Source organism: Amborella trichopoda, chromosome 13 (genome assembly GCF_054954075.1).
Source record: "Amborella trichopoda isolate Santa Cruz 75 chromosome 13, AtrichopodaSantaCruz75HAP2 v2.0, whole genome shotgun sequence".
Lineage (NCBI taxonomy): Eukaryota > Viridiplantae > Streptophyta > Magnoliopsida > Amborellales > Amborellaceae > Amborella > Amborella trichopoda.
Window position 1 is genome coordinate 6,491,679 of NC_142348.1, and position 17,199 is coordinate 6,508,877.

Genomic DNA, 17,199 nt, shown 5'->3' on the forward strand with positions numbered 1-17,199 from the left:
GTAACCATGAAAAATCAATTGGCAAGGGACTTTCAGTCTGAGGTAAACCATGTAGAGCTCAAGTCCAAAGACCAGACTCTTATCAAGAAGCATTTATTTCCCAAGCAACAAAAACACATCTATAAGGATAAAAAGTCTAAAAAAAGAAAGGTATCTATTACATATTTAGAAAACCAGAAAACCACTTAAACAGTGCTGACACCGGAAGAGGGTCATAAGATCCTTAAACCAAGTAAACTTAGCCACCAAAGAAGAGAATTTTATGGTTATAATCTCCAACGTCAATCTCATTGAAAATAAATGCAATTGGTGGCTAGACACAAGTGTCACCATCCATGTATAAAACAACTAGGATTATTTCAAGACCTATGAGCCGAAAGCGATGGGAACTCAATCCAACTAGGAACTCAAGCCTTAGCAAGAATGCTTGGTAAACACACAGTGGACCAAAAATTTAGTTCGAGAAATATTCTAACTTTAAAGAACATCTTTAGTAACTGAAATGAGGAGGAACTTGGTATCCGATTATTTGTTTAATAAGCTTAGTTTTTAGATGGTTATTGCATCTGATAGGGTCATTTTGACCAAGAGAGATGTTATTGTTGGCAAAGGGTACACATGTAATGGGATATTTAAACTCGATTTGAGTAATTATATGATGACTTGTTCCGTTTATCTTGTGAGTGTTTCTAATTTATGGTATGCTAGACTAAGTCACCTGAATTCTGCATCTGTTAAAACTATGGTTAAGTTGGGCTTAATCCATGAATGTGGTGATGTATCTAACGATAAATGTAAACTTATATTCAAGCTAAAATAAATAGAAAGTATTTCCCTTCAATATAGAGGAATATTGAATTATTAGGGCCTATACACAATGATTTCTGTAATTTAAAAATGTCCTTACGAGAGGAGGAAAGAGCTAGTTCATCACATTCATCGATGATTTCTCACATACATATGTTTATCTTTTATGAAACAAATAGAAAAAGTTGAAAATCAACTTGAGAGAAAAATTAAAATTGTGAGGAGTGACTGAGATGGGGAATATTTATCAAATGATTTTTCTATCTTTTGTGCAATGAATCATCCACCAAGTTACGACTTCATACACCCCTCAATAGAATGGCTTAGCTGAGAGAAACAACCGGACTTTGGTAGAGATGGTCAATGCCATGATCATCAACTCCGGTTTGCCATTGTCTTTTGGGGTGAAGCTCTGTTTCTGTATGTTTTATTCTCAACCATACTTTGTATAAGAAAGTTGAGGAAACACTTTATGAGCTCTAGTTCAAATAAGAAACCAAATTTGAGTTTCCTCAAAGTATGGGGTTGTTTGGCATATGTAAGATTGCTATATCTAAAAACGAATAAATTGGAACCCCAAATATATAAATATGTTTGTATTGGGTATGCGCAAAACAATATACAATTTTCTAGAACTAGGTTCTAATGTGGTAGCGCAATAAGGCATATAATTTTTTAAAACTAAGTTCTAATGTGATAATCGATCTAGAGATGTATATTTCTTTGAGAACTTGACTCACAAAAATGAAACAAAATGTGTTGATCCTCTTTAAAGAATAGATGAACCAGAAACTTGTAATTAACCTATTAAAGAGGTTGCCAAAGTAAGGAGAAGTAAAAGAGTGAGATATGATCCATCATACAACTTTGGTACTGATTTGTAACCACTTGGTGGAAGCTTACCAAAGGAAGTGTTGGGTGAAATATTCATGGCTTCAATTGAGGAGGAACCTGCCTCTCTAAGTGAAGCACTAGCATCTCATGATGCTGTTTCCTGGAGAAAGACCATTGATAGTGAGATGGACTCAATTATTGCCGAAAATTTATGGAAGTTAGTAGACTTGTTGCCGATTCTAACCTGTTGAATATAAATAGATTTTTATAAAGAAAAGGAATGTCGATAGGTTCATTAACAAGTATAAGTCCGGTTTAGTTGCCAAGGGTTTCAAGCAAGAAGAAGGAGTAGATTGTTTTGATAATTATGCTCCAGTAGTAAGGATATCTACATTACACATGTTACTTTCACTTACCTCGATTAACCGTCTGATTATTCAACAAATAGATATAAAAATCACATTTCTAAATGGCGAGTTGGACAAAAATATTTATATGGAACAACAGGAAGTGTTTGTTATGTCAGGCCATGAGCTTTAGTCAAATCATTGTATGCATTAAAATTGGCTCCAAAGCAACCATACAAGAAATTCGATAATGTAGTCTTGTCAAATGGATTTAAAAGAAGCAGAGCAGGCAAGTGAATTTATTGGTAAAGAAATTAATTCGATGTGTGACTCATAGTATGTCTTTATGTGGATGATATGTTAATATTTGGTACTAACTTAGAAGTTATTGAGGAAATCAAAAGATTCCTCATATCTAACTTTGATAAGAAGGATCTAGGAGTGGTTAATGTGATACTTGGTATCAAGATAGTGAGAATGGACGAGACTTGGTGTTAACCCAAGCTCACTACATTGAAAAGATGCCCAGAAAATATAAGCATAATGATTCTAAGTCAGCACTCACACTAATGGATCCTCATATAAAGTTAAAGAAAAATGAAAGGAGATGTATTTCTCAAATTGAGTATGCAAGAATAATTGGTAGTTTGATACATGCACAAGACCAGATATTGTGTATGCAGTGGATAAACTCAGTAGATATACTTGTCGCTCAAGTAGAGAGCATTGGAATGAAGTCTCTGAAGTTTTGAGATATCTTAAAGGAACTATCAATTATGACATATGTTATACTACTTATCTAGTGGTGTTGGAAGGATATAGTGATCTGAGTTGGAGCACAAACTCAAAAAATCTTTATTCATATCTGAATGAATATTCACTTTAGGTGGTGGAGCGGTATCATGGGGCTCTAAGAAACAAACATGCATATCTCGATGCAATATGGAGTCGGAGTTCATTGCACTAAATCTTCTTTGGAAGAATCGAATGGTTAAGGAATTTACGTTGTGGAATTCCATGTGAGCCTGACCTGATACCGACAATTACAATTAATTGTGATAGTTATGCAACAGTTGCTCTAGCGAAGATGTATATAATGCCAAATCTAGACATATTGCGCAGACATAACTCCATCTAAATGCTAATTAAAGATTGAGTGCTTAGTCTAGAATTTGGAAGGTCAAAAGATAATTTGACCGATCTCTTAACAAAAGGACTTGCAAGGGAAAACATTAGTCGAATGTTGAATAGAATGGGACGATAGTCCACATAAGTAACCATCAAATGTTGGGAACCCAAATCTTGGCCTTTTGTTACCTCCAGAGGTCGAGATTCAATATGGTAAAAACAAGTTATTCACATGGTTAGTCAAATTACTATGCACATTCAATTTCATTATAAGTGTTCATTCTTAAAAGATCCATACGGTGAATAAGTCTAGTCATAACCTACATACTCAGGAAGGTTGAGCTATGCTCTTAATGAGATTTATATTACTAATATCAATTGGGGTGTCTTATATGCATGGGCACTCTTGATAGACTCACATATATGAGTGTCGAAGTGAGGCCGCTTCCTATGGAATTAGACTTGTACCTAGAGTACTCATGAAATCGGGATATAAGCTCAATACATATAACAAGCTGGCAGTATATAGAGTCATTGGAGAGTGCATGACATTTATGTATGGTGATATCGGTATGTCAAATAAGATCCTTAGTTCAAAACTATATGCTACCATGAAGTTCAATGTACTTTGTAGTGCTTATACTAAGTGGAAGTTCAAATCGAAAAGATACACCTTCATAGTATGTAAATGATATATGTTGCCTAATGTTTTCATATTATTTTGAAATAAGAGGAGAAAATTTTTGAATTTTTGCTTTTGGAAAAACCCTTAAATGTTATTTCAAAATACTAACCTTTTTATTCTTTAGTATTTTGGAAAGCGATAAGTCGTGCCTAGGATCAGAGAGATTGACACATCCGTTGTTTTCTACCTCTGTATCTTGCCTCATTTCACCCTTCTATTTCCAGTAGAAGCCAATGACAGTACACTACCCAAGACAAGACCGAATGAAGTGCTAAAGATTAAGGTTACTACACTCTTAGGTGGGAATAGATGCTACATCATATTTGTTGTAAATGAATATCTAATTTTTAACCTGCCTCATTATAGTTTTAGAAAAGGGCACTGATCGGTGGTTTTAGCCCTAGGAAAGGAGATTTTTGCCCTCACTCTGTACAATGCAAAGACTTATTAGAATGGAAGCATGATCCTAAACCCACCTAGAGGAGCTTTAGAATTGAAAGATGACAAGGTTGAAGTCTTCTACATTGATTATAGGAATCAAGGAATGGTACCTTTTATCCGATTATGACCTCTTGATACCTATGATAAGCCTTGTCCAAATATGCATCCTTGCTTATATCAAGGTGCCGGGCTTAAATGAGAATTTTGGTTAAGAAATGAGTACATGAGGGAATGCATAGCAAATATCTCAATAGGGTTTGCTGCCATAGTTGAGGGGAGAGACACATTAGGAGGAAAAGCCAAATACCAAGGCACTGAGATTATGCTCCAAATGAACATGCTAGTAGATATATGTGTTAGATGAAACTGATAAGGAATTATATATTTTGTGCTATTTGTTTAAGGAAAATTGTTTCCGACTATATATGCGGTCCAAGAAGTATAAAGCATCCATTTTAAAGATAGATGCAAGTAGGTATTCTATCTAAAAACAATAGAAACTAACGGATTAAATATTTTCTTACTATAATTATTATTTCTAGTTTTTAAAATTTGTTTATTTTTTCATGATCTCCATGTTAGAGATTACATGTCCTTAAAAATTAAGTCCAAAAATCCATCTAAAAAATAATTTATTAATAGGACCGCATTTCTACATATGGTGACTTGGCCCGCATAGAAACCCGCGGATCCTTTGTTTAATGATGAGTCACACCCCTTCCTATGCATAAAGTTGTATGTACATCTTCCATGTGCCCCTTCTCTCCTAAATAGAAGGGAACTTGTTTACCCTACATCGTGCCCTAGATTCCTCCTTAAAGGTCACTCATCCTACATCTTCTCGGGGGGATAGGATCCATGTTTATTCTTGCGACAGGTATCTTCATAGCTTAATAATAATAATAACAATAATATGGATATGTTACAATTGTCAGTATATATAGACTAGTAAGTTTTCAATACTACACAAATCAAATCAAATATTTTGTGAATAAATTTTTCTGTAACTTTTTTTTTTTAGTAGTACCAATTGAACTTCAGATGTAGTGTTGCTTGATGTCAATTACTAACCAATCAGGCCCGCACCTGAATTAAAGAAAGTCTTTGAGTAACTATTTATAGTAAATTTAGTTGATTCAAAAAATAATATGATGTCATACAAATATTACATTGTTTGTCTAAAAAAAATGTTCAACTGTACACATACACACGCAGATAGATAGATAGAGATTTTAATAGGTAAGAGATGTGCTTTTTGTTTTTTTGTTTTTGCTATAATAATATTTCACAAGCACTGATATTTTGGTCAATAATATTATTCATTGATATTTTGGTCTAACCATAACTGAAAACGCCATGTGGGAGTTTATGAGAAGAGAGTAAACAAGTTGGAATCTTTCTATTTGTGAATAAAATGTTGGGGTTTTCTAGAGATGGGCTATGGGTTGGGGCTTTGGATGTGACATTCCCTTCTTTCTTAACAACCATCTAAGTTAGACATATATGAATAGTTGAGCACACGTGCTTTCTGCATGTATTACATGTTTACTAGCAAATCCAACCCCATTTGCACATGTTTAAATATTGTTTGTAAGCTAATCCTGTCCCACTGAGGTAATTTCATCCAAGATCTTCCCCGACTTGGTTATAAATAAATAAGATGCCTAACTTAGGATATTGAGAATATGAAGCAATGGTTTTACTTTAAAAAAATTTGATAGACTTAGTATTTTCAATATCCAAAATCATAAACGTACATTGTACCTTCAGATTTTGAAAATTTGTAGTGGCTGTAAATGGAAAATTCACTAAAGCTTAGAAAAATGGGTATATAGTTAATTATTAAAAGGATGGATCTTTTAATAATAGAAAAAGAATAATGATCCTATGAGACCTTTTTATACTCATGTGGGTAAAATCTCAAAGAATTATCATTAAATTTAGTACAGATCTTTAGAAAAGTTATCCCATAAATGTATGACTTGATTTTTTTAGATATCTGTGTCAGATTTAATGGTGATTTTTTAAAGTCATATATATATATATATATATGGGTGTAAAAAGGTCTCATAGGATCATTACTCATAGAAAAATAGGGGGATATTTCTATAAATTTCTTATAAGAAAGAAAAAAACTATTGTAATTTGAACCATAAAAAGAAATTTGCAAGGGGGGTTAAATGCATTGTTCTTTTAGTACGGCCGGCAACAAGCCGTCTTGGCCTAGCCCTAATCCCTAGAACAATGAGCCGGGCCAAACGCAAATTTCGAAAAAAAAAAAAAAAAAATGATTTCATGCGGGCTAGATTGTTTTTCTACAATATACCGACCCAAGGTATAAAGCATCCATCAAAACGGATGCAAATCGGTGGGCCATCTAAAACCAATTAAATCTAACTATCCAAATATTTTCTTCACCAAATCATTCTTTTTATTTTAAAAAATATATTTATTTTTTTATATTTATTATTTCCAAAAATCCATCTCAAATATTAATGTTTAAGAGTCGACTCATTTTTTCATGGGACTCACAAAAACCGAGAGATTGGACACGGCTGATCTTGACCAACCCTATCGTGGCCATTGCCCAACCCGAGCGGAGCCCGTCCTGGTTCGGCCCCATGCCACATCCGGTATGCGTCTTTAGTGGTGAGAGCAACCAGAGCGAAGGTCGGTGGTGGTGGTGGGCAGCCCAGGAGCAAGCGTATTGGGCTTTGACACTCTAATTGTAATAAGGGAAACTCCCTCTTCCCCTCTTTCCTCCGAAATATTTTAGTGAGAGAAAGTAGCATGCTGAAATTTTGGTGGCTTTTGATTCTGTAATTACTCTGAGAGCAACAACCCTCTCTCTCTCGGAAAAAGAAATAAATGTAGTGAGATAAAAGTAGAGCAAACGTTATGGTGGCGGAAACCGAAGATTATTCAGCCGCGGCCACTGTAGTGGGTTTTGATCCTCCTATTTCCTTGTTGAGGGGTCCTGTACCAGCAAGCTCCATTGACGACCCATCGAAGGGTGATTTCGTTCTCGCTTTCAAAGATGAGCGGAGTTGGAGACGAGCATTTCAAGCGTCTGAGGCCAAATTAAGAGAACAGTGCGAGGTAACCCCATAGAGAGAATATATTTACTAGGGGATAGAGCTTTAGTTGTTTTTTACCAGTGATTAATAGCATAATTGATTAGTCGTTGCACACGAAAATCTGGTTTTTGGTTTTACTTTTTGGAATTTTTAATGTTTAGAAATACTTGTTACTGCAGAAGACGGTTCGCATAATTAATTGTTTGTAGTGTGCCTATGAAGCTGAATTTTCTTGCTTTGTTATATCGGTTTGCACTGTTTAGAAATAGTGGTCATTTTAAGTGATGGTTAACTGTATTAATTGATCATGGTATTTATTTTAAGCTGAAGTTTGAAAAGCTTTTGGTTATTATAGTTGAGGTGAGAATTTGAACTATCACTGTTGCTTTTATCGTTTCTTTTTCCAATCCTGAAAGGATAAGATTTTTAAGGGATTTTGTGATTTTTTAATTGGTTTTTTTCCATAATCAAATGAAATACTATTTATTTTTCATGCAGGGTTAGTGAAACTCAATAAATCATAGAAAATTTAACTAGAACTGTCGTCCTTATAAAATTTGTAAAGTAACTCTCTTATAAAAGAAAGCAGGGGATTGTGGAAGTAATCTGGTTAGAATGAATTTTGGTTTTCTTTTTTTTTTTTTCCGGCAAAGGTTAACTTTATATTAATATAGTATAAATGTACAAAAAGCTCTATTGTTATAGTAAAGGCAGCCCACAAGCAGGTTCTCATAGTACAAAAGAGGTAGGAAAAAGAAAAACGATGAATTTTGGGTATTATTTATTATTAACAAACATGTTATGTTCTTAAACTATGGAAAGAGATGGTTTTTTGGTTTACTAAAATTAGAAGTTCATGTCATGTTATGATATATGACCTCTCTAATTTATAGAGAAAGATGTGCACACGCATCCCTTATGCTAGGATTAATTTTCTTGTAAGATATGGCTGTGATTATTTGCATTACATAAGAAATTATTTTATTTGTATCGAATTTGAATTTTGAAACCTAAGGGAAACTCACTAACTTTTTATTTAGAATCGATGCAGTGTTAGAATTCGTGGGAGCATACATGCATAAACATTGAATAGAGAATGGAGAGAGAAGAAGAGAGAACATAACATTTACGTGGTTCAAGCCGAAGCCTTACGTCCACGGATCCAAAGTCCAACGGACTACATCTTCACTATTTTTGGATGGATGTTTACATCAATAAGTATCTCTATATATGTTTACATCAATAAGTACCTCTATATATAGAGGACAATCACACAATTACAGGAGATAAATATAGTATGATTCTTGGAGATAGAGGTAAATAGTAGGAAGCCTTATCACCAAACTAACTTGATGACCAAGTAATTTGACTTGATTTCTTTATCTTCTAGATACCTAATCTTATCAAGAGATATATACCCATACATCCATAATGATGTATATCAATATGCACATGAGATATCCATATCCTAACAGTCCCCCTCAAACTCAAGATGCTTTGACACAAAACAGCTGGAGTTTGAACAATACCAAGTTGCCAAAAACGAGTAGTGATCTTCACATTGCTCAGATTGCTTGAACAACAAGCACAGATTAGATTGCAGCAAGCCTTAAGAACAGCAGACAAACAGGCATTCGGAACATCCGAGATCGAGTAGCAAAAAACTCGATCAATAGACAGGATCGAATAACGGAAAGAAATTTGATCATCTCACAAGATAGAACAACGGAAAACTCCATCTAACAGGATTGAGTAACAGAAAACTCAATCATTAAACATAAACATCTGAAGCAGGCATCTGAAGTAGACAGGAAGGATCGAGTAAACTTGATCACCATACAGGATGGAGTAACGGAAAACTCCATCATCAAACAGGATCAAGTAACTGCAAACTTGATCATCATCCAGGATCGAAAAATTCGATCGTCACACAGGATGGAGTAACGGAAAACTCCATCATCAAACAAGATCAAGTAACGGAAACTTGATCATCAACTAGGATCGAGAAATTCGATCATCAAACAGGAGGCACTTGGAAGAGCCAACATAAATTAGCGGCGGATCAACAAGAACAGTCAAAACACGATTCGATAGGGAGAAGAATCGAAACACGACTCAGACTAGTAAATTTTTTTTTTTTTTTTTAGAATCAATCAGAACAAATCGAAGATGGTGGAAGAAGGATCTGTTGAGGAGCAGCCTCAGAGGAAGGAGCTGCTCAAGAGTAGGTTGCCCTTTCTTGGTAATTTTGATTGCCTCATTGCTGGACCGATCATAGTCATCAAAGATATATGCAACTGGCTTTCTATCAAGAAGAGATCGTCCTGAGGTAAGCCCATCAGCACTTATAAAGCTATCTAAGAGGACAGCTTGCCTATGTTGTCTCTTCAGCTGTCTTTCTTTTCTCTTATAAATTTTCTCATTCTTTGGAAGAATGTCAATCTTCAACCTCTTTCCAAGGGCAGCTTCCGTCCTAATTTCTTTTTTACTCATGGCAAGCTTTTCGGAAACTTCCTGAAATTCATCAAAATTAGCTGCTACTGTCTCCCACTGGCAAGTAAGAATGGGCTGCGATGGAATACCCTTGGACTTCAACTTTTTGTATTCAATTTTTCTCACTTCACGATATAAGCAATGGCCATAATTGGGTCGCCTTCATACCAGTATGAAGTTCCATGTGAATCACCCCCAATTCGTTCACTGCAGAATGCTGATGGATGAATTCCATGCTTTATGGAGTCATCAATATAATTCCTGATATCTTCTTGCTCTACACGAATATCACATAATGCTTTCAAGATCAACACACGCGTCCTGGGCTCGAGTGCCTGATATGCCTCAACTTCCTCCCCATGTGAGGCCATAATCGGAACTTCTCCATCAGCAACCCAATGCCACCAGTCCTTTAACTTTCGGCATGAAACTGTAATCCAGGTACTCTGCCCCAGAGCAATTCTTGTTATAGGAGGAATAGCCTTCAATAGACGACTGCTGCTGCTCGATTGCAGGAGCGAGGGGAAAGAGGTGTGCATCGGTGCGAGCGGTGCAGGCCCCGGCGAGCCGCAATCAGATTGAGGGCTTCACTGATCAAGAAAACTGGAAACACAAGCTCGGGACGAAATACCAAATCGTGAACTTGTTCTGATACCATGTTAATTTTGATATCATAAAGGTCTGGAGAAAGAAAGCCTCAATGAGGTTTAGTCATTTAGTAAACTTCAAAAACATTCAGGTAACTTGGTAACCCTAATTCTTCATTAGCATTTTATTGTAGCTGTTCAATAAGAACAAGATATCTGTCAAAAAAGGGTCAATCAATGAGAATGGCCATCAATGACCTTGCCACACCAACATCCAATTATCCCTCCAGGAAATTTATTTTTCGCTTCATAATTTGGAAAGAAGGTATTGCAAAAGTAGTTAGATAACTTATCAGGTTGGTAGGTAAATAGGCTCAATGATGAACATAAAAACACATTCATACTTATATGCACACCCATATAGATAGAGAGAGAGAATGTGTGTGTCTGTGTGTTCTGGTTTCTTAAATAGTTCTCTCTAAGGAGCCTCCAAAGTCCAAAGTAGGGGTAATGACTGTAGATCTGCCTAAGAAATTGGTTGTATTGGGAGAGGGGACTCAAATTGTTCACCTTTGTTGGTGTGGGGCACGGTCAATTCACAGGAGGATCGCCCTCCCAATTCGAGTTTAATTCCTAAAAGTTGAAAGCCTTTATGACTATGACAACAGTCACAACTATAAGCACACCCATGACTATGGCAGGGTGAGTTGCTCTGCTCTCTCGCAATCCCTATTCTAATATTAAAGGCCCCTACTAAAGATTCAAAATTCGAGCACTGAAATGAGAAAGGCAGCCAAAGTGTCCATACTAGTAAGGTCATAGCAGATTGGCCTTTTTACCAAACCAATGGGCATGTTTGTACTAGATGCCAATACTTGTAGAATTGAACCCTCGAACATCTTGGGGCTCACCGACTACAACATGGTCAGTGTATGTGCGGCAGGTTGAGGAAGGCATAGCTGACTCCTTCGTCCTAATTGACAGGCCGGTCCTACTAGAATTAGCCAGATTCCTCACACTCACCCTTTGACATCTGACCTTTTGCTGGTATTGAGATGTAAGACTTATCAACTATGCAGATGAACTTTGAAATGAAGTTTCTTTTTTTGAGATAAAATTGAGTTTTTGTATCCATAATAGCAAAAGATTTACGTCTTACATTTATTTCTAGCTTTTCAAAACAGGAAGGACTAGATCACCAGAGGAAAGCAAACAGTACAAACATATACGTGCACTACTGAGTACCCAAAGAAATCAATAAACAAGACACCGCATTTACACGAAAGGAATCAAGAACCACAAAATTGCCTAACATCCTTGTAGGATTGGATTCTATGGACAACCAGCATATTGCCAGCTACCCTTTCTTTTGCAAGGACATCGGCAAGAGTGCTTCATATGTAACTTGTAATTTGCTGGATATTGGGAATATTTGGTTGAACAACCGCTCCAATTACCATAGACAAGGTTGAAGCCTGCCTGATTTCATTCATTGAGTCCTCTTCCACCTAGAGGAAGGGGCGCCAACTTCTTTTGAATAGTTTTAGGGCCTGGAACAAAGCCATTGCCTTGGCCTTTGTAGAAGTGCAATCCTCCTCGGAACATCAATAGGGAGTCAGCCGAATGTTTTCTTACAATACCGCCAACACCCAAGGGTTCTGGATTGCATAAGAGCAACAATCAAGGTTCATTTTGGTGACCCTTAAGCGGTGGAGGCTTCCATCGGTTGCATCTGGTTACAACCAACAACCTAGCCCTAGATTGGCCCAATTATGTAAGAAGTGTGTGGACCATCCAATGTATTATCTTCTCTGCTTGGCCCAAAAATTTATCGTAGCCTTGTTTTTCTCCGATAAAACTTCTAATTGACACTCCTTGCTTTCAGAAATCAGAGAGTTACGATCCAGCCATAGCCACCAAATGGAGGCCATGATCGTGGCACGACATTGAATAATTCCAGCCAGCAGAAAGGTAGACTGGTGGAGAGAAATATGCATCTCATAGGTGGTGGACACTCTCGTGTCACAACCACACCCCTTAAAACATGCCCAGGCAGGAGACCCAAACTTGAACAGCCACCAGCAATGAGTGATCCATAGCGTCCTCTGCTGCCTTGTACTTGACACAATGATTAAGGAGTAGGATGCCGCTCCTTTGTATTTGGTCAATCTTTCTTTGAAATAACCAAGTAGTTGAAAATCTGGATCTTAGGGGGAACATGGGAATTCAGGCTTTGCTTGCAATGACTGGCTTGATGGCCGTGGAGGTGAAAACGTTGCTCGTGGAAGCCACCGGGAAGATGCCCAAGGACACAGACATCCAAATCATCTTGTCACAAGCTGCTTTTGGTGTAAACTGGGTGTTGAGCTGGTCTGTCTCAAGAATTCAGGATCTCAGCATTCCAAACACTCCTGCATAACCTAAAAGCCCACAGCAAAGTAACCCAGCACCTCATAAGACTGGTCCATAGGTACATTCTGGTGATTGGCAATGGAAACAGGGTTGGGAACCAACTTGCTAAACTCTATCCCCCACCCATATATCAGACCACGGTCTTTCTTCAGTTGCCTACTTTTGGCAAAATTACCACAGACCAAGGGCATGCCGCTCAAGCATATGAAGCATGAGCATCTGTGCCCCTTTGGTAGCCTGCCTGAGTCCTTAGACCTATACTTATGTTGAATCATCTGCTGCCATAGATCATCCTGATTGGTGAAGCACCACCACCATTAGGACTTATATAGGATAAGATTCTTGTAAATAAATGAGTTTTGCTATCAAATTTTATTTGAGTTTTTTTTTATAACTATAAGAATTATATATCTATTTTGCATATAAGTATTCTTCAAAAAATGTGATTAATCTTGCATTTTGTAAAGGTTCTTCACTTTTTATATATTTATTTTACAGGCATTCCCATGGAATTTCAAACTAGGGAACTCCCAGCAAGCAACGATCCCCCACTCTTGCTCCAACTTCTCTCCCACACCTGCTCACGCCTCCAGCAACTATGCCTCAGAGAGACACAGAGGGTGCTAGAGGCTCCAAATCCCACCTGTTGTGCCCTCTGCCAGTAAGGCTTTGCACTGGCAGGACCTTCTACCCCAAATTTGACGGATCAGGGCCAGATCAAGGGGACCAAGCTTTGTTTCTGAAACAGCCAGGATCTCCGAGGAGTGCTTACCTAGCACTCATAAATGACCTATTCAACATTAGGTGGCCAAGAACCTGAATATTTCAAACCGGTATTCTCATTTCAGGGCTGGTGGGGCTTGGAGTCTCCTCCAGGAGCATCTGGCAGACTGCTCTTCCAAGGAGGAAGAGGCAAGGGTAGGGGGGTATAGTGGATGAAACCCCACACAGTTCTTAGTTAATAGTACAAGAACCCTTTGAGCTCTCTTGTACCTCTAACCCTTAGCATTGTTCACTCTATGCCTTTTGTCAGTGTTCAAAAACTCAAACTCAATGACCAACTCTGTCATTGAGTCAACTCACCAACTCAAAATAGTTGACTAAGAAAACATGGTGAGTTTTTTATTTTTTTTATGTCGAAAACTTGAAAGTAAAAGACAATGCGTGTGACAGGAATCAAACCTACCTTGTGACCTGTCATGGCACAATTCTATTATTTCTACCATATTGCAAGACACAATACATCTCTGTCAATGTAACATATATAAATATATGGAACAGGGACACATTTGGAGTTTTTCATAATAGAGCTTGGCCATGTAATAAATTGAGTTTTCATGGATGAGTTTTTTAGTTTTGAAATGTTTGATATCACTGATGCCTGTTGAAGATTGTGAACATATCATCTTCTCTATTGGTTCCTGGGAAGTCCTTTATGTACTCCGTTTTATTTTTAATTCCTCTTTGATGGATTGGTCCATGGATTGTTTTTTTGGTGAGTCAGTGGGGAGAGGGCCCCTACCCTTGGTAGAAATTGAGCCTAGGATGTAGTGTTGCAAATCGGTGGGGATTTGGGCCCTACCCTTTGGTGAGAATGGAGTCAGAGACCTCACCATGGGGCTCTGCAATACTATCGCCATGGCCCCAGGCCATTCTCAAAAAAGTGGTAAGTCAGTGGGGATTTGAGCCCCTACCCTTTGGTGATAATGGAGTCAAGACATCACCATGGGGCTTGGCAATACTACCACCAAGGCCCCAGGCCTTTCTTTAAAGTGCTAAAGTCAGTGGGGATTTGGGCGCCTACCCTTTGATGAGAATGGAGTCAAAGACCTCATCATGGGGTTTGGCAATACTACCTTCAAGGCCCCAGGACAAGTGCCCAAGTGCTAAGGTCTCTTAGGGCTAGAGAATAAAATATTTATCGATGGCGAAAAACTATCGCAAGGGGGTTGCAAATTACAAATATGTGATTGCCATTTGAGTTGTTAACTGAAGGCTGAGTTTGCATTTTTTGGTTCAGTATGGTTGGCTATGTTGCTGCTTCACTTGATTCTATAATAATTCTTGGGAACTTCTCAGTTAATGTGATGAAGGTTCGCCCATATGGTTCAAGAATGAATTTTGACTCTCTGATTTGATCAATATTGTGACAGGTGGACAGCAGCAAGAGTTATAGACATGACAGTCTTGATGTAAAAGAGTAGATTGAATTTAGGCTTACATTTATCATAAACATTATTGTAAGAGGTAGTGGAAGAATCATAACACTGGGATAGCGTTGAAATGTAAGAGATTGTGGTATTGTAACCTGGCCACTTCCTGGAACTCGATTGGATGGTTCTTTTGTCTGAACATGGGCAAAACGCATCGAAAAAATGATTACTTTTTGTGAAGATATTTAAGGCGCTCTAGATCTATCGCAATAGCCACAAGAAATAAAAGCATCCTTCATGACATTAGTCTTTGTTTTTAATTAGTAGTTACACTGCAAGTTTCTTAATCCCACTATGAGCAATTCTTAAACTTCACAGATTCACAATGCCCAACCCCTGAGCCTTGTTGTATGATCGATGATTTTGAAACTTAGCAGTAAACTAGAGCCTTACTTTCACAAGAACTTGGAGCCTTGCTTTCTTATCTTGTTTATGGTTAGGCAAAAGCATGTATCCAGGCCCTAATCACTACACCAGCATAACAAAACTTTATGTGGCCAACTAGTTGTGAAGTGAAGGTGGAAACATGGACTTGGAAAAAACTTTGAGAAGATGACAACTGGGTGAAGAATGGAATGATGAAGCAAGCCTCACTCTACATGTGAGATAAGAACAGGAAGCAGCCACGGCGACACCTTTACAACTCATTCAACCTTATAGACTTTGATATTGATACATACCTTCACTTGACATGCCAGATAAATCTAACCTGGTTACACGTGTTTGGGATGATAACCAACGTTACTTTTGTAATATTTAAGGATAACTATATCCTAGTAACTGTAACTTAATAGACATTATAAAACTGACTTAATAACCAGCACTAGATTTGTAAATTTTCATTCAAAAGAAATGGATAAAACGTTAAACAGGTTATCTCTGAGGTGCATTTTAATGAATTTCCCTTTTCTTGGGAATTTCTTTTGTAGCTAATATGAAATACATTCTGTTTTTGTAGTTTTCTTTTCTTTTGTGCATTTTAATGAATTTCCCTTTTCTTGGGAATTTCTTTTGTAGTTAATCTGAAATATGTTCTGTTTTTGTAATTTTCTTTTGATAAACTGAAAACTCTCTCTCTCTCTCTCTCTCTCTCTCTCTCTCTCTCTCTTCTCCCTCTCACATTACTGATTTGATCATTAATTTGGTGAAGTTATTTTTCACTTTCGGGATATGAAGGCAGGGGCACGAGTTGGTTGTTCTATCGGCGCATCCACCAAATGCCGGCCTTCATGGTGGCAAAGCCTATTCAGGTCCAATGCTGTTGATTTCTCGGAGAGAGAGAGATGTGAAGAGAGAGAAATGGCTGCTTGTCTTGATGCTTCCAAAGAAGCTTGCATCCAGTTTGCCAAGGATAAATGTCTGCCAGTCTTTCGAGATGCACGCATTGCCTCCAAGAATCATAAACATGGTTTGGAATCCATGTTATTGGGCTCCGAAATAGAATCAGCAACTAACTACCGAGGCAGCGTTCTTTTGGGTTGTGAAGTTGAAAGAAGTTGCAAAGAGAGGCAGGATTTGGCAAAGTAGATGGGGAGCTACTGTTGATCTTATTTATGAACGCAAAACATGTGAAGCACAAGCTGAGAAAGGATTTCCTTGCAACAAGTTAGATAACACCTTTGTTTGGTGTAATTTCTTTTCTTAATAAATTCTGTTTGGTGTAATTTTACATAATTTCTTGCCTTTTGTTATTTGAAAGTAGCTTTTTATATGATCTTCTCTGCTGAGGTTTGTCTGTTTATTTTCTGGTGCGAATTTGCACTCGTTCTTGTGTTTTCTAGTATGAGACTAGCTTCTTAATTAGATTAGGTACCCATCTTTCCAACTGATTTTCTCCAAAGAGGCTTGTGTGATTTTATTCTTTTTGGTGTAATTTTACATTGTCTTATGGATTCTAATGTGGTGATATCGCTCAGTAGGGTAGATGTCTGTGAATAAACGATTTATGATGTACAAAAACATGAAAGCGAAGTAGCAGGTTTCTATCCAATGTTACTGGTAAGTTACAAGGATTTGTCACCCAAGCCATTGGTTTTTATTTTACTTATTAAAATTCCAATATTACAGGTAAGATACAGGAATTTGTCATCCAAGCCATTGGTTTTTATTTTACTCTTTAAAATTTCCATTTCTTTGGCCATCACGTGTAACATCGGGCATAGTGAGCACTCGCGA

The 17,199-nt window shown here is 37.4% G+C and overlaps 1 protein-coding gene and 1 pseudogene across 1 annotated transcript; one reads left to right on the top strand and one right to left on the bottom strand.

Annotated features, from left to right (window-relative positions):
• Positions 1–6,755: 6,755 nt before the first annotated feature.
• LOC18423975 (uncharacterized) lies at positions 6,756–16,735 on the top strand. The gene is made up of 2 exons (XM_011630224.3): positions 6,756–7,341; positions 16,201–16,735. The coding sequence occupies exons 1-2, from the start codon at positions 7,141–7,143 to the stop codon at positions 16,549–16,551; spliced, it is 552 nt and encodes a 183-aa protein (XP_011628526.1). The 5' UTR covers positions 6,756–7,140; the 3' UTR covers positions 16,552–16,735.
• LOC148778968 (DDT domain-containing protein DDR4 pseudogene) lies at positions 8,912–10,351 on the bottom strand (annotated as a pseudogene).
• Positions 16,736–17,199: the final 464 nt, after the last annotated feature.

Bases quoted from the DNA above. Each gene is read 5' to 3' on its own strand.
- LOC18423975 (XM_011630224.3), top strand. From the start codon at position 7,141: ATGGTGGCGGAAACCGAAGATTATTCAGCCGCGGCCACTGTAGTGGGT. The intron at 7,342-16,200 runs GTAACCCCATAG...CGGGATATGAAG, and splicing joins AATTAAGAGAACAGTGCGAG to GCAGGGGCACGAGTTGGTTG.